The 24567-nt window shown below is 39.1% G+C and overlaps 1 protein-coding gene across 1 annotated transcript in view; it reads right to left on the reverse strand.

The window, feature by feature from the left end:
* Positions 1-24567, reverse strand: part of LOC149140252 (uncharacterized) — a 221480-nt gene that overhangs the window by 60323 nt on the left and 136590 nt on the right. Inside the window, exon 8 of the mRNA XM_089450939.1 lies at positions 22882-22955. Within this exon, the coding sequence (XP_089307065.1) occupies positions 22882-22955 (74 nt within the window). The remainder of the gene's footprint in view (positions 1-22881; positions 22956-24567) is intronic.

The following is a 24567-nucleotide window of genomic DNA, read 5'->3' on the forward strand; positions in this document are numbered from 1 at the left end:
TCGAGGCCTCTCTTCACATATCCTCCCAACCCTTCTTGCTTGGCAAATTTGCCCTTTCCAATGTGGTTTCTCTTTCAAAAAGTCTCTTGTCAAATTGAGAGTACTTTCATTCTTCCCATAATCTCTTATTCCCCTGATAATAAAGTTTGTTTTTTTGTCCTGTCTTTCTTTTTGTTCTATTTCATGTGCTCTACGATCACTTGCATCTTCTTCTTCCTCTGTCCTTATGTAACCATTAGCGTCTTTAGCTCTAGCTTTGATTTCTTTTGGACTATTTTTCCCACTGTTCATTTTTGCCTTCTCTTTGGAAATGTTTGTTTGCTGAGATACCTGTGTATCTACCTAAGTTTGTTTAGAAATTATCACATCTCTGTTTGTTGTTATTACTTCTTTCATGTTTTTCCATTCTTGTTTCCCTGTCTCTAGAGCCTCTTGTAACATTGTTACCTGTTCTTTTAAAATTCTATTACCTTCCATTAGACATTGGTTTGCAACTGTGATCTCTGAAATTTTACGGTCTCTTTCCTATTCTCTAGCTTTCACAATCTCCAGCCTTGTTTTGACCTTCATCAGTTCTTGGACATATAGATCTGATGACCAAGTAAGAGGTGTAGATGTGGGACTGTAAATGATTGATTCTTCTTTATTTTTGTTTCTCTTATTTATTTTCTTTTTCTTTTTATTGATCTTGATCGGTTTTCTTCTCATTCATCCCCATTTAAGGCGAGCAATCCTATGCCTTAAAATGCCCTCATATTGCTTTGCGTTTACCCAACTCCACCTTCAGTTTTGTCTGTTGAAGCAATTTTGACTTGACCCAAATGATTTGTTTCCAAAAAATCTGAAATTTCCTTGCTCTTTATGCCTTGGCTCTTCTGAGTGTTTTCCATGTTCTGAACATTTACATATTTAGAAGTTAACTACCTCACTGCTCTGTGCTCATGAAACCCTGTTCACGTTGCCTGTCCACTGTGCTCACAAAACCATGTCCTCTGCTTCCCCGTTTGTTCAGGTTGCTTGTTCATGCTGCCTATTACCTGTAAACAGTAAAATGTCGAACCTGTTACCTTTTACCTGCACTGCTCTCTGTCTATTTTACATGTCCATTTCAGATGCAGTCTCCCGCACTCCCTGTTTTAGTCAATTTTGAAACTCAGGCATTGTATCCAAATTATGGCTGAACTTCTCCATCCTTCACCTGAAACGAAGGGCGGCGAACAAAATCTGAGGATGGTTATGCGAAGGAAATCAACAGGAATGTGACTTTGTTATCTTATTTCTCTTTGCAAATTTTACATCGGTTTGGATCCAATTCCCTTCGAGGAGTAACCAGATTTCCTCCGTTACTTTTAGTAGTTTTCTATTTGGTTTATTCGCTGGATCATTTCCATGTTGAAAATAGGTGTGAGTACCCTCTGTATAAGGACGATTTCGGACGGATAGCGAGACCTCAACTTCGTATAGACCGTAACTTCAAATAAAGTACCCACATTGTACTTTATGTCTAAAGTCACTTTTCACTTTATAATTTAACATTGACTTTACCACTTATAAAGTCATTTTCACTTTATAAAGTCACACTTAGGAAAAGAATTATTTTGGACACTTTTCCCTAGGTAGAGACTAACCTATGGGAAACCACTTGTCCAAGGTACATTAAAAATCAACATCGAATATGAATCAAATAAATTCAATGGCTTTTGCAGAGAGGGTGGCATTAAGAGGGAGACAATTGTTCCATACACTCTTTGGCAGAATGGTGTTGTTGAAAGGAATAATTGAATGATTATGGAAGCAACTCGTGCCATCATCTATGATCAAGGTCTACCGAAATTCTTATGGGGAGAAGCTACCAACACTGTCGTATATGTTCAAAATAGGAGCCCACATCAAGCTTTCGGTTTCAAGACAGCCAAAACCTGATGTTTCTCATTTTAGAATCTTTGGTTGTCTTGTATGCTTTCATGTACCTAAAGATAAGATAAGATAAGATAATTTTATTAATGTCCAACAAATGACCATAATAGATCAACGGGACTATCAGTTACAATGATTACATCATGCCAAGCCGGTGGACCAAACAATCCCCTTTAACATTTCTTTTAAAAAGCAAAAAATACATCTATAATCTAAGTAAATGTAAATGTAGAAGCTAGAAGCTCTCGGCTTCGAAACAAAGCACTGCAATGAAGCAGAGAAGGAGAAGAAGAAGAAAAAGGGGGGAAGGAGTCTCCTACCCAGTTCCTACTCCTAACATCCGAGATCAAGAGAAAAAAACTGAGAGAAGCTTGTCAAAGTCTACTATCTTGTGGGCATACTGGGTTGTCGCCTGGAGGTTCTAGGGCGCCTCCTAGGGGTGGTTACAATCCTGGAGCGCTGGTGCAGTCTGGTGAGTCGGCCTCCCCGGGACCGCACTGATCTGGTCTCAGTGTTTGTGGGTCAGTCAATGGTTCTTTTGGTGCCCCGCACTGATGGTAGCGCCCTAAAGAAGTCCGTGATCTTCTGCATGGTGTCTGATTTGGTGGGGGGCTGAAGAAAACGGGCCCGAAATCTGAAGGCCACCTGGAGATAAAGTGCAAGGCATCTCTGATCAACGTATCTGAGGAAGCTAATCAAAGTCTGAGAAGACCTGAAGAGACAATGGAAACAACCTTGAATCTCGTAGTAAGCAGGGCATCTGAAGATGAAGTGTGTCTATGTCTCTATCTCCTGTAAGTGACAGAGTTGGCAAATCCTATCTACCCTATCGATGTGGTGATCTGTCTCCACGCGGAGTCTGTGAGACCCAACTCTGATCTGCTCGAGGGGGATTCTAAGGGCATGCATCCAATGTTGGAACATGTACTGGGGTCTAATGATGAGCCCATCCCTGATCTCTAAGCAATGTTCCGCGTAGAAGGCCATTTTTGGACGCAACCCATTGGGAGGATTGGTCCATGTAGTCTGAATGTAACATTTGTAAATATCCTCCTTAATGATTTTGTTCAACTCTTGCTGATTGGGAAGGAGGTGGCCTGGAGCATTCAGAGAGTACTGAAAAGGAGGGAGATGGTCAATCCGGAATCCTGAAGCCTCCAAAAGCTCTGTCACACCGGTGTACCAACATTTGGATCGGTCTGTCTGCATACAGGCGATGTTCTCCGAGGAGCAATATGCTAAATATGGGTATCTGTGACGACCCTTCCTCGTGTCTGCCAGGCCTCGAAGCCTGTACAGGAGTGACACTAGCCTGAATATCACCTCTAGGCGGAAAGGTTGAGCCCCGAACTCTACTAGAATGATGTGTTGAGGAACTGTCTGCTTGCACCTAATGAAACAGCGCAAAAGGAGGGTCTGGACCCACTCCGCTGAAGCCCAATCTGACTCTAGGAGAGAGGGACCCCAAATCTCTTAGTCGTAAAGCACTGTAGGGCGAATCAAAGTGTCCATGATGCTCATTTTGGACGAAATGTCTTGGAAATGGTGCTGGAAACACTGCCTCTCCAGCAGGACTAGGGAGCCATACCCTTTGTTGATCCGACGCTGAAGGGCTGGCCACAGGCTGAAGCAAGGCCTTGAAAACTGAACTCCCAAATATGTATAAGTGCTGACAATCTTGATCTCTTCTCCTTTAAATAGGAAGTGGAAGTCCGAGTTTTCTTGACTCCATTGAAGATAATCACTTTGGTTTTACCCAAGTTCACAGTTAAATGCCTCTAGTCACAAAAAGCTGCAAGAGCATCCAGCTGTCTCTGAAGGCCTTCTTGGGAGGAGGCAATAAGGGCAATATCGTCTGCAAAGAGGAGGATGGAAATCAGGACCTGGTGAAGAAAACACCCATCTGTATCCTGGATATGCTCCCGAAGGAAGGACTCAAGCTCATCGATATAGATCCCAAATAAAGTAGGAGAAAGGGGGCATCCTTGCTTGACTCCAATGGTGCTTCGGATGAAATCTGACATTCCTCCGACTGTGCGGAGACAGCCAAGGACGGCCTCATAGAGGCGCATGATAGCTGTCAGGAGAGTCAAGGAAATGCCAATCTCTCTTAGCCTTTGGAAAAGATATTCCCTCGGGATAGAGTCAAAGGCCTTCCGGAAGTCTACAAAGCAGCAGTACACTTTAGAGGATCGATGCCTAGACTCCTCGATCACCACACGAAGAGTAAGGATGTGGTCGATCGTCTGGTGGTCTGGGCGAAATCCTGCTTAGCCCTTGGCCCTGAGTTGTCTCTGCTCAAGGAAATGGGAGAGTGTCTTGTGGAGTGTTGTAGCATATAGCTTGGAGAATGTGTGCCCAACCATGATTGTCCTGTAGTTGTTGGGGTCGGAAGTAGGCCCTCACTTGTGGATCGGGTAGATAACGTGGTGTGACCAACTGTCCAGAAATCCATCCCGAACCACCTGGTTGAAAAGGTCCACCAAATATCATACTAGGGGGCGAAGTCCATGCTTGAAGAATTCTACCTTGAAGCCTTCTTTGTCTACTACCCTGCTGCTATTCATTGTCCATATTGCCTCTCTGATATCTTTGTCGGAGAAAAGGTGGCAGGAGGTGGGGGGGCGGGAAGTAACCTAAATCAGAGGCTGCCCAAGAATGTCATATAGCTGGGAGGTGTGAGAGAACATTGAGGCAGGATCAAAGTCGACTGGGGTAGGTGAGCATCGGGAAAGGATGGTCCCCCAGAAATCTTTTGGGGAGCGAAGGAGGAGAGTAGAAAGAACCTATCTCTTATGGGCAATGAAAAGGCGCTTCTTGCTGCGAAGGAGGCGATGATAGGCTGAACAGAGGTCTAGGTATGTTGGTAAGGAGTTCTGGAATGCGTGTCGGAGGTCCTGATGCATAGACTTGCATTCCTATTCATACCATTTATTCATAGGGCAATTTCCCGGTTGCGAGAGGTGGTGGCGGTACGGGTAGAATGGGGGAAGGATTGGAGCGCAGCGTCCCAAATTGCATATGAGAGGCATTGTTATTTGTCCTTGGCGGAGCTGAGAGAGGCGAATTGGGACTCTGATGGGAGTGTCTGTCTGAGGCTAGAGGAGAAGAGATCAAGGTCAACCTTGTCAAATCGGAATGTGGTCCTAGGAGGGTTGCAGGGAAGAGTAGGAGATGGATTCGGGAGGTCAAACTGCAGAGATAGTGAGAGAAGTGCATGATCTGCAAGAGGGATGGGGGCGATCGAGAATTTTTTGATGTAAGGAAGGAGATCTGGGTTTGCAATAGCGTAGTCAACCACACTTGCCCCGCCTCCAAATGGTCTGCAAGTAAAGAAGTGCAAGGATGGGAAACATGGTAGGCCATTCAAAATTACCAGCTCATGAGATTCTCCCAACTGTAGCAGATACCTCCCATAGGCTGTGGTGGGTCCCAACTGATCCTCGAAGGTCTAGTGCATGCCGATCGTGGTCAGGTTAATCCCTCGAGTGCAAAATATATCCTCTGTCCAGTCGTGCATAGGAATCTGGGGGTCACTGATCTGGGCATTGAAGTCCCCGTGAGAATGACGTCCCCCACTATAAAAATCCTGGTGATGTCAGAGTACGGGTCTGTAAAAGGGTCTCCTTCTGAGCTATTGTGAATAGCATAGGAAGACGAGATAGGTGGGAAGTAACAGACTGCGACATAAATGTCTCTCGGAGGTGATGTTCTGGCTCTGATCTGAATCCACATGAATCTGGCATACTCATCAGTCATGACCACTGATATTCTGCTCCTGAGGCTATCACGGATGAGGCAAGCAACACCCCCTGATCCCCTGACACCTCATGAGCTTCATGTCTCCTGTCTGCAAACTGCAGTCCACTGGTATCCTATCATGTCGGGGAGAGGTCGCACTAGGCTCGCATGAGTCTCAGTAACCAGGAGGATGTCTGCTGAGCTAAGGGCTTCATAAAGTAGGCCTGGTGAAAACCAGAAGGAGCCATTGCCATTCCAGCAGTGAACCAAGAGAGGGAATAAGTAGGAAGCTTCTAGGAAGAAAGGTATATTCATCAGCGATAGTAAAAATTCAAAGGCATATAAAATCTATGTAACTGGTCAAAGAGATGTGAAAGGAAGTCGTCATGTTGATTAAAACACTTCCCTTGGGAAAGCCAAAGATCTCCCTATCCCAAAGAAAAGACGATGATGATGTTGTTGAAAAAGAAGATGAACCTCCAACGGATGAAACTATGCCCGATGTTGATGGCCTGATGGATCCTATTGATCCACCTCCTGGTGATCCCTCTACCTCAAGGAAATGACCACTATGGCTCAAAGATACTCTCGAAGATGTTGAAAGACATATTGCTCCAAGAGCAACATTTCGCAAAAGTAAGAATCTTAACAGGTATCAAGGGACTTGGTTGCCATGAGTACTATTGTTCAAGCTGAACCATGCACATTCAAAAAGTTGTAAAGCATCAAGTATGGAAAGATGCGATGAATGAGGAATATTAATCGATCATGACGAATGATGCCTGGTACTAGGTGCCAAGACCTAAGGACAAGTCTGTGGTCACCCCAAAATGGCTTTACAAAATTAAACACAGCGCTGATGGAAGTGTTGAAAAATACAAGGCCAGGTTCATTGCTCATGGCTTCTCTCAAAAAGGAGTAGATTATGATGAAATATTTGCACACGTTGCTCGATACACCACTATTTGATCCATTATTGCTCTCATTGCCAAGGTTGGAGCATACATCAAATGGAGGTCAAAATTGTTTTCTTGACTTGTGTTGACTTGGGCAAGTAGAAGAAGCAGTGAAGAAGGATCTTGTGACTTGGTCTTGGAGAGGTTGTTGTGTCAAGTGTCTTGGTCTTGGTATTCGACAATTGAAGTCTCTATAAGAAGAAGAATTCGTTTTGGGTTTTCCTCTTAAGTTGGAGAGGTTTTGGCCCTGGTTTATCGCCTACACTTTGTGTCTCTTGTCTCCTTATTGTTTATGCTTTGGTAGTTGTTTGATGAAGAAGAACACTATAATAATCTAAACAAAGAGAAGAACCTAATCTAACGAAGTAAAAAGCATTCACAACCAGTTATCATTAGAAGAGAAATCACTGAATCCTAATGCCCTAGATTTCTCAACATTTTCTTCTTCCCTGATTTCATCTTCAGCTATCATACATCCACTTTGACTATTAGTTTCATTTATGGCTTCTACATCTTTAGGTGTTGAATCAAATGTTTCAAGAAGCTTTATTGATTTTACAAGTATTTCTCTCATTTCCAGTAATAATTCTCGATTAGTTTTATGGTCATCAGATACTACTTGGGAATATGTTCTCATGATTTCAGGACCTAAACCTTAAAGGACGAACAATGTAGCAGCTAGCCAAGGAATGAACTACTATGATACCACTCAAGCAAACAAACACTATAGTTGTTTGTATTGTAAATGTTAAATACACAATTGTATTGTAAGTAGTATATATATTAATACAATGAATAGGATGATTGTTACAATGAGGGTTCCCATTATAAATACTAGGCGGGGTGCCCTTTCAATATGAAGAGATGTCTCTTTGATAAGACACACCTTTATAGATTTTAATTAATTATTACTCACTTTTACATTGTTACATGTTCCCAACCCCCAAAGAGAAGTGATGTGTCCTTCATCCACCCTCCAATCGATAGGTGCCATGTGAATAATGATGGAACAGAGGGGAAAGAACTCCATGGACAAGTGCCATGGGATTAGTTATGATGGAATACCTCATCCTGGTTTTATAGATGTGAGGAGGGAACAATCGTGGATCCACAAGTCACCTTGGCCTTTGTTTTTCCACCCCTCGATATTGCCTTCTACTTTTTCTTGATTATTCCTTGTATTACTGCTTGAAGCTCAAGGAATGAGAGCTCGCATTGTATTATGTATAGCAGTTATCACCCCGTTTAAGATGGGGCAGTTCATCGCCCATCAGGGATTGGGAAATGCAAGGGTTCCTTGTCTTCCATGCGATAGGGTAACATTGGCCCCGAAACCAGGCGATGACCATATGATAGAGGTAGAGCTCATGCTTGGTTGTTGCCCACGTGCTAATTTGTAAGTCCCAGCCATCTTTTGCATTTTTATTTTTCTTTTGCTTTCCTTGTGGCCATCATATGCTCTTTCTTTCACTTTTAGTTGCATCAACCCCCAGGATTCATTTCCAGGCTTTACCCAAGTATGAGGATCTATGGGTGCCGAATCCCAAAGAATCAATGGTCAGTTGAGCCTAATAAGGGAGGTGGAATAGGGGCTCATAATGTAAGATGGAAAGTGGTAAGTATGGAATAGGGATAGACGGAGCTACTTTATCTCAATCATGGCTTCCCTAGTAGTGCCCCTTCGTAAATCCATGTGCCATAAGGGAGGTCCCACTGGACTAGGATTGAAAATTAACCCCCCTTTTAAGGTGAGCAAACAATGTTGGAAAATCAGAAGACTAAGGTATTTAGATGATTTCCCTTACCTTGATAATTACTTGTGATATTTGTGATAATTACTTGTGATATGCACTAATTATTCTTTAATTAGTGCATCAAAACTTCATTAACCATATAAACAGTAAATAGGTACAGTAAAACAGAACAGATCATCACACATAAGAAACACACATGAACACCATGATGTAAGGTGGAAACCCAATGCAGGACAAAAACCGCCTGTTGCCGTCTTCCTTTAATATAAGAAAAACATGTTTACAATCTTGTACTGACACAGCGTAATGACCAACTCTACCACAAGAAAAACATTTGAAAGGTAGCTTACCTTTGAACCTTCCAGATCCCCGTTGAAGCTTCTGGACAAAATTTACCTCATATTCTTCTTCTGAAATGTATCCTGATTCATTGAGTTTTTCTTTTCCCTTTGTTGATACTTTAAATCAGGCTTCTCTCATATTTGATGGTCCTCCTCTTCTCATTTCAAAAGCAGTTAAGATTCCGTAAAGCTACGTCATAGTGATATTCTGCAGATAATGCTTTTCTTCTATGGCAGACAATTTGGATTCAAATTTAGCAGACAACTAAGTTGCACGAAACGGGGAAACAGGTATGAGTTTCCGAAACGGGAAGCGATACGAAACGCGACCTCCCAAATTTTGGAAACGAGGAAACGCGAATATAAATATATATATAGAAAATATTTAAATATATATATACATGTGTGTGTGTGCAATCATAAAGCATAAATGATACATTATAATTTATTACACTTAAACATTAAGATTTAATTTACATCACATTTACTCATGAATGATCACATAATGAAAATAAAAATATCGGAATATCCAAAAGCAACCTTTACTAGATATCCAAATCTCAAAATCAGCCTTTATTTATATTAATATATGAGGGTGCAAGTACAATAAAGACTATAAGGCTGCAAGAGAGAGATCCAAATCAGGATTTTCTGCATCCACATCCCATTCTTTAGAAGGACCACTGTTGTATTGGGAGTCTCCTCCTACATAGTCGAACGACCTTAGTGCTCTTGATTAAATACACGTTTCATACCCTAGTAACCTACATGATCTTGATTATTGGGATCTTGATTATTGGGAGTTTCCCCTGCATAGAGGGCTTGGTTCTCTTGATTAAATACAAGTTCCATACCCTAGTACATGATAAAATCCAATGGAAACATTGCAATCCCCCCAATCCTGAAATCCTGAAAAAACAAAAGTCTGCTGGATTTTGAGTGAGATCTAAAATTTTACTTTCTCCATATGAAATCCAATGAGGGCGAAACCACTCTCAAACATCCTGAGTCATTTCATGGTAATGTTAAAAATTTAAATAAAAGGATGAAAATGAAAAATAAAGGAGAATATCACTTTTACTTTAAGAATTTAGCATTACCATGAACTGCATATCAACACTAGGGCAAAAATTCACTTTTATAACTTTAGACACACATCTAGAAAATTAAAACACAAATTTGAAAAAAAAAATTAAAAAAAAAACACAATTCAATTGGGAAACGCGGGTTGTACGGCTAGGAAACGCGTTTCCGGCCATACTGCCACGTTTCCGTTTCGGGAAACGTGGCAGTACGGCCGGAAACGCGTTTCCTGGCCGTACCAAACACGTTTCCGCGTTTCGTCCCAGTTTCCAGCTGGAAACGGACCCCCCCCCCACGTTTCCTGCAACATAGGCAGACAAGGATCTCAAAACTTTCTCAACTAAGACAACTTCCTTAATTTCTTCACCCAGATTCTTCATACAATTGACAATCTCATCTATACGTAGGAAGTAATTAGCTATGCTTTCATCACTATGCATCTTAAGAGTTTCATACTGAATTCTGAGAGTTTGAAGCTTAGCACGTTTTACCTGAGCATCTCCTTTGTAGCTTAGAATGATTTTGTCCCATATTTCTTTCGCTGATTTGCACTGCATGACTTTGACAAACTCTGATTTTGACAAACTTCCCAATAAGATAGTAACAGTTTTGGCATTGATTTCATATTGCTTTCTACCTGCCGTATCTATAGGAATTGCTGACGGAAATTTATATCCTCCCACGATTTCCCAAATATCCGTTCCAAGCGATTGTAGATAGCCTGTGGTTCTTATCTTCCAGTAAACAAAATTGCTCCCATCGAAAATTAGTGGTCTAATGGATCCCTCTCTTTTTGATTACTCATGATGATGGATCTTCCTTCAAGCGATCAAGCTTATTCTGAATGACCGGCTCTGATACCAATTGTTGGAAATAACACTGAGAGGGGGGGTGAATCAGTATTAGCAAATCAATATAACTTTTTCATTTCATACTCTGAATCGTATACGCTACTTCAGTTAAGGGAACCCAGGTGTACACGCAACTGTGTTTAATGCAACTAGCGTATATCCAGTAAAATTATGATTCAGTTAATCCATCATATGTTGTTATTTAATTAGTGCATCAAAACTTTATTAACCATATAAACAGTGAATAGGTGCAGTAAAACAGAACAGATCATCACACATAAGCAACACACATGAACACCATGATGTAAGGTGGAAACCCAATGCGGGACAAAAACCGCCTGCTGTCGTCTTCCTTTAATATAAGAAAAACATGTTTACAATCTTGTATTGGCGCAGACTCATACCAGTACGCAAGCACCCACCTGCAAAAGGCTACAACCTTCTCTCGTTCTCCAGCTACCACTGGAAGGGAGCTACAACCCCCTAGCTCTTGTACTAGCCTATATATTTACTAGTACGTAGGCGCCAACCTACAGAAGGCTACAACCTTCTCTCCTTCCTCCAGGGACCGTGTTTCATAAATTTTCAGACTGGATCCATCAATACAAAATCAATCACCACTGCAATACAACCATCAACTATATCTGCATCATCAATCTCTGAATCACCCAACAACTGAATCACTGAAACCCTGTCGTCAAAACACAGTCACCAGAACACAAAGCAGAACCCAGAACTCTGCAACAACCACTAGAACCAACAACAACCTCAAATATCAAATCTCATAATGTATACGCTACTTGGCTATGTCGAACCAGCATGTATACGCCCTTTCACCAAAGGGAACCAGCGTACAGATCTAAAAATAATTACTTATACCTTCGCTGCAATTTTCTACTTCAGATATACCCAGATCATCAGATATAAAGGATAAGACATGCGTCAGTATTCAAATCTGAACTATTCATGATCATACCATATAATGATAATGCATTTTAGTCTTCATGATCCCGATCCATCAACCTTCATTCGCCACATAGGTGCATCCTTAGCAAAGCATCACATACCCATAACCTGCATACTAGATCTCACACTTCATCAGATATTCATCACTTGCACACTTTCCCTTTGGCCTAATGATCTTCTTCTCCTTATATAGGTTTAGGCCTCTCTCAATACCATGGTCCAAAACCACGTAGAACCGATACCTTGGACCCAATACCTGGGATCAATACCTGAGACCAAATACCATGGATCAATACCAAAATACCATGGACCAAATAGCACGGACCAAAACTTAGTTTTCCAACATGTACGTGTCTTTCCTTCTGTGAAAGTGCGTGTGTGCGTTATACGCGCCTTTGTATATAGTGAACCTGCGTGTATACGCGACTTGGTATATAGTGAACTTGCGTATACTTTTCTTTCTTCATTCTTGTAGTTTACCTACTAGACTGTGATCTTTCATCTGAGAGAGTTGCCATCAAGGACAATACTTATATCATAATGCCAACAACTACCTCTCAAGGCACATACCCCATCCAGATGTTTACAAGGTATGTCCTTTTATGACTATTATTATCTTGGATTCCCAAACCTGGATCCTCAAAGAATATCGGTCCTCTTCGGCTACTCTTATCTTGGATGCCCTACCTCATCCTCAAAGAGCGTCAGTCAATAAACTCTTTCCCTGGATTCTTCAATCCATAAGAAGATCCAATATAGATGCTTATCAAATCCTTCGAACTCCATTCTCTCTTTATGGCCTTCACTAAGACTTGCGGTTGTTAGTCTTAGTCTAGTGCTTGACCCATAACAAGAACTATCCAACATCACTCCCTCTCAAATAGCTAAGAGATGTCCACCAAACCAAGCTTACCTATCAGGTACTCAAGCTTCTTGTTTGGTAACGCTTTAGTCAGTATGTCGGCTACTTGTTCATTCGTAGGTAGATAGTGCAACTCACAACCCCTTCTCGTACCAAGCTTTTGACGTAATGGTACTTATTGTTTATATGCTTCGTTCTAGCATGAAACATCGCGTCTTCTGTCAATTTTATGCAACTCTCATTAACACAATGTATCCATGTAGGGCTATGCGGTCCTTCAAACAAGTTCAATAACAACTTCCTGAGCCAAACTGCTTCCCGACAAACCTCACTTGCAACAACATATTCAGCTTCAGTACTGCTCAAAGCAACGGTATCCTGCTTTCTACTCGTCTATATCACCATGGAAGACCCTAGGTTGAAGCATCCACCTGTTGTGCTTCTTCCATCTGTCTCACTACCACCCCAATTTGAATCTATATATCCCATGAGTTGGACTTCACTACCAGTATATCGAAAGCAGTGATGTATGGTTCCACGCAAATATCTTAGGATATGCTTGGCTGCAATCCAATGATCATGTTTTGGCTCCATCTAAACCAAGGACATTCACTCTAAAGCAAATGTCTAGTCTTGTATTCACCAGATACATCAAGGTCCCAATCAATGTTTGTAGCAAGTAGGATCCACTGGACTAGACTCTGAACTCCTCAACTTCTTTAAGTTTGTAATCATAGGAGTCATCATAGGCTTGTTATCCATCATGCCAAACTTCTGAAGTATCTTGATCACATATTTATCTTGACCAAGATATATCTCTTTTGGCTTCTACCATACTTCTAGTCCCAAGGAATAATGCATAATCCCAAGATCCTTCATATTGAACAAGAAAAAAGGAACTTTCAAGGAGTTCAAAGGACCAAAGAAGAAAGTACATCTATCCAAGATTGAATGCTACAACTGTCATAAGATGGGTCATTACAAAAATTAATGTCCAAAAAATCCAAGGAATAATAAGAGAGATAAGGATCAAGCAAATGTTATCGATGAAGCTCCACCTAAGAAGAACAAAACTCAAGAATCAAAACTCAAGAACTTATACTACTAATTCCTCTCTCTCACATATTCCTCTTAGTATTCTATTTTAAATTTTGAATTGTTTTCCTCTATGTTTTGATTTCTAAAGTTTGCAGGTCTAACATGTCCTGTTAGAACATTTTTTTTATTTTGATAAGTTGTAGGTGTCCCTCAAAAGATTGGATTGATAGGGAGCCTCCACCATTTTACCAAAAGAAAAGTATTTTGTTCGTTGTTTCATCTTTTCATGTTTGGTTTCCTCCTCACATTAAGATTTGTTTGTATTGTATGCTAATAACCTTTTCTTTATATATATTTCTTTGGGTAGGAAAGCTTGCAGAATGCACAAAGGTTATGGAGGAGACTTCAAAGGATAGACTTGAAGCATGGAAGAAGTTTTGTTGCAAAGGAAGCCCTTCAAGAATTGAAGTCCTATAAGGTTTGTTAAAAACAACTCAAGGTATGTCTTAGATTACAAATTTTGCTACAAGGTTCTCTTCATAAAAAAGGTTTGTTCATTCTCTTTTGAAATATGCTTTACATTACTGACATTGTTATGTCTAGGGTTTTGAATTGTAAGGATTCTTGTTAGGGTGATTAATCATTAGATTGAATCTACCCTCGTCATACTTTCATTTTGATCATTCTTGTAAAACCCTATTCTTTAGGGTTCACTATAAAGCCTTAGCCTCTTAATGTTAAGGGTATGTCTATATTGTTGAAACCCTAGTCATCTTAGGGTTGTTGATAAAGTTTAGAAATATTATTCTTTTGATGTTTAGGGTTTTGGTATTGTTATGATAGAAACCCTAGTTCTTCAGGGTTTGTTGCTAATGTCTTGGTTATATAATGAAACCCTAGATCTTTATGGTTTAATGAATTAGGGTTTATAAGCTAAACCCTTGTGATAGTTATAGTTAAATCCTAGAAATGGAACCCTAGGTGTATATTCATATGTCCAATCAAAATCTTAGCCTGAAGAAAACTGTTGTATATCTAACTTTGATGAATTAATGTTTGTGTATTGGGTTTAACTAGTAGATATTGTTGTGAGTTGCTAGTGCATGGTTATGAAATCTTAGATATATGTGAGTATGCACACTTAATTGTTAATACTCATGTTTTGATTTGTAAAATCTAGGGTTTGTAACAAAACCCTCATAGAGATTTATATTCTAAGAGATAATGATGTTGTTTTCAATTGTTGATATGAATTTCCAACCCTAGTAGAGTTTGTCAAAAAATTCTGACAATAATATTAAAGCCCTAGATGTATAGTATTATGATTGGATTGTAATTTTGCCAATATCTAAGACTTTTTGTCTCGATGATAAATCTACGGGTTTGTGACAAAACCCTAGCTAAAAGTTGAAGTCTAGTATGTAAAAGATGTGTCTCTTATCAATTATGAACCTATCTAGGCTTAAGTATTTGGTGTCTAAAGTTTGAATGTTTGAATGCTTCCATTATAGTAATATGATTTAGTTAACTTCATGCCTCTGAATATTTGTACTTTGTTGCACTTTCTATTAAGGTTTTGTAGGTGCATGATCTTCAAGAAGTTGAAGATGTTTGTAATTCAAGATAAGCATGATGAAGGAAGCTATAAGAATGATGATGATGCCATGAGAAATAATGAAGCACTGAAAGGCTGAAGTTTCTACGATGTTATAAAAAAAAGGAAGATATTGATCTCCCCAATTTGAGAGGAAGCCTGGATATAAAGAGTACATCTCTCTAGCTGAGAGGGAGGGCATATTATGACAATCATAATGAACACCTTGAAGAAAGAATGAAATCGACGAATGATTGAAAGTACTACAAATAGATTTGCAATTGGGGATGTATTTGATGTTGTTGAAGAAATGAAAGAAGAAAAGCTTTCGATATGAATAACTTGATATAAGTGGCATTAGGATGATTGAGGACCCCAAAGGTTTATGTTTACTTGGATATGTATTTGAAATTTTATTACTGATTGGGGATATGTTTGTACAAGTAAAATCTCTCCATAAGAAGGCTGAACACTTTGGAAGCGTGCATGGACAAATGGATATATCTGATCTAGTTTATTAGGGAAATATGAGGCATCTTATGGCAAGATGATTGGGAGGACATCTCGTCGACCTATATGTTGATGTCTAGATCCCAAAGTGGGAGGGTGGTATTGGTCATGGAGCTCTGACCTTGGATACACACCTAGATCCTTGGGATGGTGGTAGAGCTTAAAAGTCTGATGGTACCTAGAATTGGCTAAAGCTTGAGTCCTCTTAGTCCCACCTGAATAGAATACCCTGGTCAGGTATCTAGTCTATAGCACTAAGTGTGCTAGAACTCTTAGTAGTTCATTTTGAGATCTTCCATGTACCTTTCTATATTTGTAATTATGAATACCTCCCTAGTTAAGAGGGAGTATTGAAGAATGTAACTAGTGTCTGTCTTCATAATTATATTTGAGTCATGATCTAATGCATTTGTCAAAAAGAAAGAAAAAGATATTTTATTGTAAGAGATATCGACTTATTAAAGCACGGTTTTCATCCTTGGGTCAATGTTTTTAGGTCAAAACCTCCATTGTAGGCTTCTAGGATTTATGTCAAGTGTCCTTGTCCATGTAATAATGTAATAGACCCTTCGTGGGCTTCATTTGTCAAGAAAGAAATTTATTTTAAAGTAAAATAGGTCAATTAGGCCTCCTCTACCAAGTCGGCCTCAAAAAAGAACAAGTCAACCTCAACAAGACAATTCAACCGCACAGACCCACTATATATTGGAGCAACTCAACTAATTTGGAGACACACACTCAACAAGTTCGAATTGCAGTAGCTGGAAGCAGAAAAAGTGTGGAATTCAAGAAGAAAGAAGGAAAGGGATAGCGAAGGAGGAGGTTGTTATCTAGCTAAGAAAGTCAAAATTTTCTCTATATTGTCTCACATGTGCGAAGAAACTAAAGCTACAAAAGGGTTGAAATTGTAGTCTTGAAGCTGGGTCGAAATTCTGATGCAGTAGAGTCAAAAATTTGTCCTTGATGTAGTATTGAAGTAGTGTTGATGCAGTGTTGATGCAGTATTGTTGCAGTCGATCTTTGAAGATTGGAAGAACAGTGTAAAGGTTGACTTGGTGGAGGAGGCAGGTCCAAGGGTCTAGGGTCTTGGTCTATCTCAATTTGAATCTACTAAAGGAAGAGTTTTGACTGGGTCTTCCTCTATAAATGGATTTTAGCCCTCACTGAGTGCCTACTTTTGGTGTCCTTGATCTTCACGTTTTTGCTTTGATGATTGCTTCATGAGAAGACAAAGAACATAAAGAAGTTAATAAGAACATAATAATATCACAAGTAATTATAAATACAAGAAAATCTTTCTGCCTTTCCAATTTTCTAACATCTTAATCCCTCCTTCCTTGCAGAAAGTTATTAATTCCTTGGACGTGTATTCTCAGAATTTTGATCTTTCTCTCGATAAGGTTTTCTTCTTCATTCTTGAACTCCTGAAACTTTTCGAATACCTCATCCTTTTCTTGAGAACATATAACCAAGTCTTCCTTGAGTAATCATCAATGAAGGTTCCATAATATTGATGCCCACAAAGAGACTTGACTACCATAAGTCCAAATACATTCGAGTGTATGAGATCTAAAATTTCCTTAGATCTGGTGTCACTACTTGCAAATGGTTTCTTTATGTTCTTGCCTAGAGCACATCCCTTACAGGTCCCTTCATGCTCTTTCTTCAACTCGGGGATGCCATTGACCATTTGATTTCGAGATGGCAAAATCTTAAAACGAAGGTGTCCATACCCTCTATGCCATTGTTTGAAAGGACACACTTCCAAGTGGACTAGGGCACGAGATAGAGGTGTAAAGAGTTTATACAATGTCCCCTCATGAATCCCAATCGCCCTAGCATTGTTAATACTTGAGCCCTTACCCCAAACCAAACCCTTACCATCAACAAAAGCAACTTTATCACCCTTATCCTATAGACAAGATATAGAAAGTAAGTTTTTTTCAAACCTGGAACATACAAGATATTGTTGAGGTGAATGCTTCCACTAAACTAGAGCTCCAACGAAGTGGTTCCAATCCCTTTCATTGGATAGCTCTTCTTGTCTCCAAGTTCGATTGAATGAGATGAGTTACCCTTAGATAGGGTTTGTAGTTCACTGCATTCTCCCGTCATATGTCTGGAGGCACCACTGTCAATAACACAGACATTCTCGTCTTTGAAAATGTCGAATAAAGTGGAGAACATACTTCCATCTATTACTTCTTTTGCGAGCTTGGAGATGATATTCAATAGGCAATTCTTGATGGATGTAACAAGATTTCCAAGAACCTTGAAACCCTTCCTTATAGCCCTTTCCATAGTGCCAACAAAGATGTGATATTCATTCTACTTCTTGAACCTTAGCTCTAATACCATGTTGGAAAATCACGAGACTTAGATATTTAGATGACTTTCCTTAACTTGATAATTACTTGTGATATTTGTTGGCCTTTTATTACTTTATTAGATCTTTGTTCATCAAGCAATTACCAAAAAACAATGAAGAACACAACAAGACAAAGTACACAAGATATAGGCTCCAAGCCAAAAAAAATCCCTCCAAGGGGAAAACCTAGAAAATGCTTTTCTTCTTCTTTAGAATTTTCTTACAAAAGAGACTTCCAAGACCCAAAGACCAAAGCCAACAAGCCCTCCAAGCCCCAAGCCAGCCCACAACAAGATATTCCTTGAGACAGCTTCTAGAACTTCGATATTGCAACTCTACTACTGCAACTTCGTCCCTTGCAACAGAATTTTGGCCTCTAGCAACTGGTAGCTTCACAAACTCTAGCAAGACAAGAAAAGAGAATCCTTGACAAAGTTTGACTTTTGCTCCTCTTCTTCGTCCTCCAACTACTCTCTCTCTTCTTCGCTATTGCAAATCAAACTTGTGTCAGATGAGTGACTAATTGAGTCGAGTTCCTCACCTTTATATAGCCTTTCTTGAAGGTTGAATTCCCTCCTTTTTGGCTGACTTGATCTGCTCCTTGGGCCGACTTGGTGTTGGGCTTATCCATGGCTTTTTCTTGACAAAATAAATAATTTTCTTTATTATAATTAGTCCCAATGGGACTATAACACATGACCAATATTCTTTATCCTAGAAAGACCTAGAAGACCTAAAAGCACGAAGAACATGCTTTTGACTCTAACTTGAGTATGAAACCCATACTCCAAAAATAAAATATAATTTATTTTTATTTCTTTGTAAAGAATATACAATGTCATGATTTTCAATGAGGTCATTATGAAGACCAAACCTAGTTACAATTTTCAACAAACAAGACAACGGCTAAGACCCTTCTTCTAAGTTACCCCATAATCCATGCCAAAATGCCCAAATATAAAGAGGCGTAAGTACCCGATTACAAAACGAACAAAGTACCTTTTGATCAGAAGCCCACCTTTCAACATGTGCTCTTGACAAATGGGCGAGGAAACATATGACTTATGTAAGTTCCAGAGATATGAATGGCACGTCATATCAGCTACAAAGTGGCTCTCATGGGTTGTTGCCTGTCGATTAGAAGAGTTGAATAGGAGAAAAGCTTCTCCAAGGGATGACCACTTTTGGTGGTTACCATGCCCCATAATCAATCTTTAATGTAATGTTGTGCCATACCTTTCACATTACAAATAGGAAATAAATGGCACGTTAAGCATGGGACCGAAGGACTTCTAGCCCCAACCATGGCTAGTGTCCATGATCTGTTATTAAATAGAGTGGAAAGGTCTAGGCGAGTTGAAGGTTTGAAACAACCATAATGCACACTGGTGTAGATTGTTGACCAATAGGAAGGTTTTACCAGGAGGGAAGTTGGGGTTTGGTCCTTTTGTTTCGAGTTTAAATAAATTTTGGGACAAAGTCGCTTAGCGTGGGATTTTATAGAAATTCGAGGAATGGAAGTCAATATCCTAGTATTCTGATATACATGTCAGTAGTGCCACGTAGTCAAAGATGTGCAACACCCAACATGTGTCGAACTACAATTGGATGGCAGTGATATGAGGTGGTAGGCTGAGTTGGCCACCAGCCCATCGACATATCGTGAATCGTGGACGTTTGTTGCTATAGGAGATTTCACCAAAGTCTTGATATCTTGGTATTCCATGTTGGGATATTGACGATATCAATGCATAAACCATATCGAGTAAACCGGCATATCAGACTACCAGAACCTCGAAGGCTTGGACAATGCACATTCAATGGAAACCGTCAATATGGTGGGGGATTCGGTATGCCAAGCTTCCAGTGAACGTGGACTAGTGTGGAGGTGCTACATGGCCAAGGACAACCATAGGTCAGCCACATATAGAGGATGATGTGACCCTAGGGGATGTTGAATTTTGTAGCTATGGTTGGTCTTCATAATTTATATTTTTGGTCTTGATGTATTTATAATAATGAATGTAAAGCACGTTCTTCATGCTTGGGTCAAAAGAAATATTAAAAGCATATTCTTCATGTCCTTTGCAAAAGAGAAAATTTTGAATCTTAAAATTAAGTTTATTTGGCTACAAATGGCAAAAACTAGCCATGTCAGCCCTCCTCCTAGTCAAGTCAGCCTTATCATGGAGACACCCATTTGGATAGCTATTCCAATATATATATCAGCCATTCGACCTCCCTCGAAGTGCAATTTCGATTTTGTGTAACATCGGACTTCTCAGGCAAGGACAAGCCAATATTCTGAGGCATAATCTTTTGTTTAGCCATGCAAAGGAAACAAGGAAAAAGGATGGGTTTAATGACAAATTTCTATCTCAAGTGAGGGATCAAATCTCTGCGAAGGCAATATGTTGAAGGACAAATTTCAGTGATGAAGGATCAAATCTCCGTGGCAGCACTTGTGAACAGAAGGGATAAATTCCTGAGGTATAGCCATGTCGTAGGACCAAGTTTATGGAAGAAGAAGGAGACCGAAATTCTGCCGTAGCAGATCAGATTACTCAGAAATTCTTGGGCAGACTTATGACTTCACTAGGATGGAGTTGGACTAGGTTTGACCTACCTATTTTGTTGGTCTGTTTGACCTTGTATTTGACTGATGTATCTCTTTTGAACTTGATGATTTCTCCAAGGAAAAGGTTGTTGGGTTTTCCCCGTGTAGGTTTTCCCAAGGAAAAACTCTTGTGTTCTTTGTATGGTTGTCTCTTCATGATCCTACTGTCATAAATATTGTGTTGTTGGTGTATTTTGGGTAATTGCCACATGATGAAATCATGGATGAGAATGTGAAAAAATATTTAAATCATTTGAAGTAATTATCAGTATATACGACCTTATAAAAATCAACAGGGGGGATTTTCAAACGAACATAGCTTTGTGCCTGGACCTCAAAATTAGATGAAATTTATATCATCAGAAAGCTCTCAACGAGCAGAAGACAATGGCAGTATCGGAATTGTGATTTAAGGTAATTGAAGAAACAAGAATTTGATAAGCCCATCCTCATAATAAACCTTGAAAGTTAGGTCTAGTTATGCCCCACAACCTTAATACAGAATTAGGGGTTGTGGAGTGTTACAAAAATAAGTGAGGGGTGCTCCAACATAAACAGGTCTTATAAGCAGATATAAACATTAATGCTCCAACACTAACCAGGTTGCTCTCCTAGAGAACAGTTGTACGTCCTAGTTACCCAGATAACATGGTGAATAGCTATTAACCCATGTGTGATCTTCACATTGAGTTTCTAATGAATGGGGAAGGGGCATATTAGGTTGGATGAAAAGAAGTTTAAAGGTAGCCATGTTGGCAGCCAACGCAACAGAAGCAAAGTTAATGGATTGCACAAGATGAATGGTTACTAGATGAGTTCAAAGTCCTCATACCAGGCCATGATTTGCACTTTAAACATGAGAGTAGCAGTAACCTAATGGAGGACCAATGGCATTTTCTAGAGATTGAAGGAAAGAATCTGAGTTTGTGTTGAGAAGCAGCTGTTGATTACTGTGTTGAGAAGCAGTTGTTCATTATTGTGTTAGAATCTTTCAAAACCTTCCCAGGAAGTCCAATTTATTTCAATAGAAGATCTGAAACTAGTCTTAGACTTGCCCAAAAAGGACATTTGACTATCTGCTATCAAAGGTGCAAGAAGGTTGGCCATAGCTCTGATTTAATTAGAAAGCAATGGAACCGGACACTAGTATTTTATTTTGTTTTGGGTCAAGGGACAAAGATTTAATTGTTTCCACCATACATATCAATGTTGCAAATATACTGTTTCAGAGAATATATAACCAAGGATCTGGAAGGAAACTTGTCACAATGATTGTGGGAAACATAAAAAATTATAGAAAAATATCTGCAAGCATAAACTGGGACTTGAAATACTCAGAAAATTGGCAAACTAAAAAACTCAGAAGAAAAAATAACAGAAAAATCAAGAGAAATTGCAGATATTTGTTACTCTGATATATATACAACTGTGGGTTTGCACTTGCATTTGTGTGACTATGCCAAGATATGCATACACATCTATGTATACACGCACACCAACACCTGCACTAGTGGACATATATAATAAAAGTGTACACATAAACTATGTGTTTTTACAAGTATATACACAAACCAGCATTATTAAGTTGTTATATACTCAAAAAATAATTCTTCTTAAACTAGTTAGAGTTGTTTGCAATTATAAACCTATCCATGAGATCCTTCACAGCCTATCATGGTCATCACCCCACCACCATGCACCAACACTGTTAAGAGAATTATATTACATGCTCTAAAGATACACACAACAAGAAAGAGTTTCGCAGATCTCATGCAACTTTGCATTTTATGGTTTCCATCCTCTACATACAAAGTTTATCTCCACATAACCATAGGTTTAAACTTTAGACGCACATCTCAAGCAAATGTTTTATGAGATTTGCAAGGTCCACTGATTCCCTCTAGCAACTAGGTACAAAGCCAATCCTACTTTCCAACATAATAAACTTTGTAGTAACTATGTTATCTACCATGTGATTATTGCCTTGAATTAAGTGTTTATTAAGGTAAATCAACCACTAAGCATCAGCCAAAAAAGTGGCCATACTAAAATGCTAGACAATGCTCAACCTCTTTCATTGCCAATCTAAATAAATAGTGTTTTACATAATATTCATGTTATTAGAAATAAAATTAAACACAAAAGTGGACCTCCATTTTTTTAGTTTCCATTCATTTAAGGGTCTGCTTGAAGAGCATTCGAAACATTGCTTATTATGCCTTCCTAGAAATAATGACAAGGAATAAATAAAGACGAATAGCATCAAAGTATAGAGAAACATACCTTGCAAATTTGCACTCTGCAAATTAGCACCAGCTAACAAAGCCCCACGAAGGCTTGCACCAACAAATACACACCTAACCAAATCCAAATTTTATTATTTTGTTAGTCTCCATATAAATACAAATAAATAAATATTCACACCTTTTCAAAGGAAGACATGGTACAGGACAAATTATACAGTAAAATAATTCATTTATACTAGCATGTAAATCAGCCAAAATATAAAAAAAGATTTTCTTTGAGAAGAACATTTTTACAATTTAGCACAAGTATTGGGGATTAGGACACAAGGGTGAGGATCCAATACAACTTGGGAATACCTAGGAGACCATAGATAGGGATTAAAATGTAGAGATTAAATCTTTCCTAAAATAGTATACAGAAATTGATATCGATCAATCTAAACAACAAACATAAATAGAATATCAAATTAGAGAATCAGATATTAATGTTAATAGGATTTTTTTCTATTTTGCCATTAAATTTTGGGAAAATAAAAAGAATAAAAATTTAGATGGCATCAAGGATGTCCAAACATTCTTGGTGTGTCTAGACATATCTTGATATACCATGTATATCAACAAATATAACCAATATTCAGTGATGTCAATAGTATTCGTCCTTAGAGAGAAAAGGCAATCAAGGAGTTTCCTCCACTATTAATAACAAGACTGTTCAATCTTTCTTTGGAGAGATCAGTTTCGTAAGGAGATTTATTTCTAACTCTACAAGTATCGTGGAACCAATTAATATTCTTCTAAAGAGAGGAAAATATTTCCAAAGGACTAAGCCTTTTGGGAGCATCTAGCAAGTCATTGTGTCTACACTAGTCTTATCAGGTCATAACTCCAAAGGATATTTTGAAGTCGACGCATGTGCCTCATGTGACTATAGCAGCCATTGTTATGCCAAAGAATGCTTCAGGTCACAAATTGCCTATGTCATTCATGAGTATTGTGTTGAAAGACAATGAATTGAATTATAATCCTATTGAGAAACACAGATTTGGTCATAACCAGTGAAGCACCACCCCTATAAAACCCGCAGGTGAGAACAGGCCATAAGGGCGGACGGGTAAACTTCATCAAACCCTCAGTCTTTACCCTTAACCCTCGAGTTTTGTACTAGACCCTCTTACCCTTATAAGACCCGCAGGCTTAATACAAGACCCCTATCAGACCCTATAACACCCTTTGGGCAGCAAAACGTTTAAACTGTCCAAAACTTCGATTTTTTTTTATTTTTTTTTTCTGTTTTGGAGATGAGGTGGAGGAAAAGGGAAATTGGAGGGAAAAAAAACTTTATAAGCACCTCTCTCCCTTCTATTTCTCATTCACTTGTCATTTGAGTGTTTGGCTAATTTGTGTGAGTGAGAGTGAAGCTAAAGGAGCATGAAAGAGCTGCTGGAGGAGGCTAAAGGAGGCTTCACCGGATCAGACTAAGCTTCAGGTCGGGTTCATGAACTTAGTTAGAATGTTTTCCATGTATTTATTATTGTTATTTTTATGTTTGCAATTTTTTTTTGATTGGGAATACCTGTGGGTGAGAAACTCAGCCACACAGGGCCGCTGTGTGGCTGAGAAAATCAGCCACCTTATTCAGTATCTAAATGTTTTGCTTACAAAAATTGAATATGTTATGTTGTACTTTTATAGATATGAGATGATGCTATGAATTATTGCATAT

This window comes from Pinus tabuliformis, chromosome X, assembly GCF_031772625.1.
Source record: "Pinus tabuliformis cultivar Carrire ecotype Pingquan chromosome X, CPIR1, whole genome shotgun sequence".
In the NCBI taxonomy this organism is placed as follows: domain Eukaryota; kingdom Viridiplantae; phylum Streptophyta; class Pinopsida; order Pinales; family Pinaceae; genus Pinus; species Pinus tabuliformis.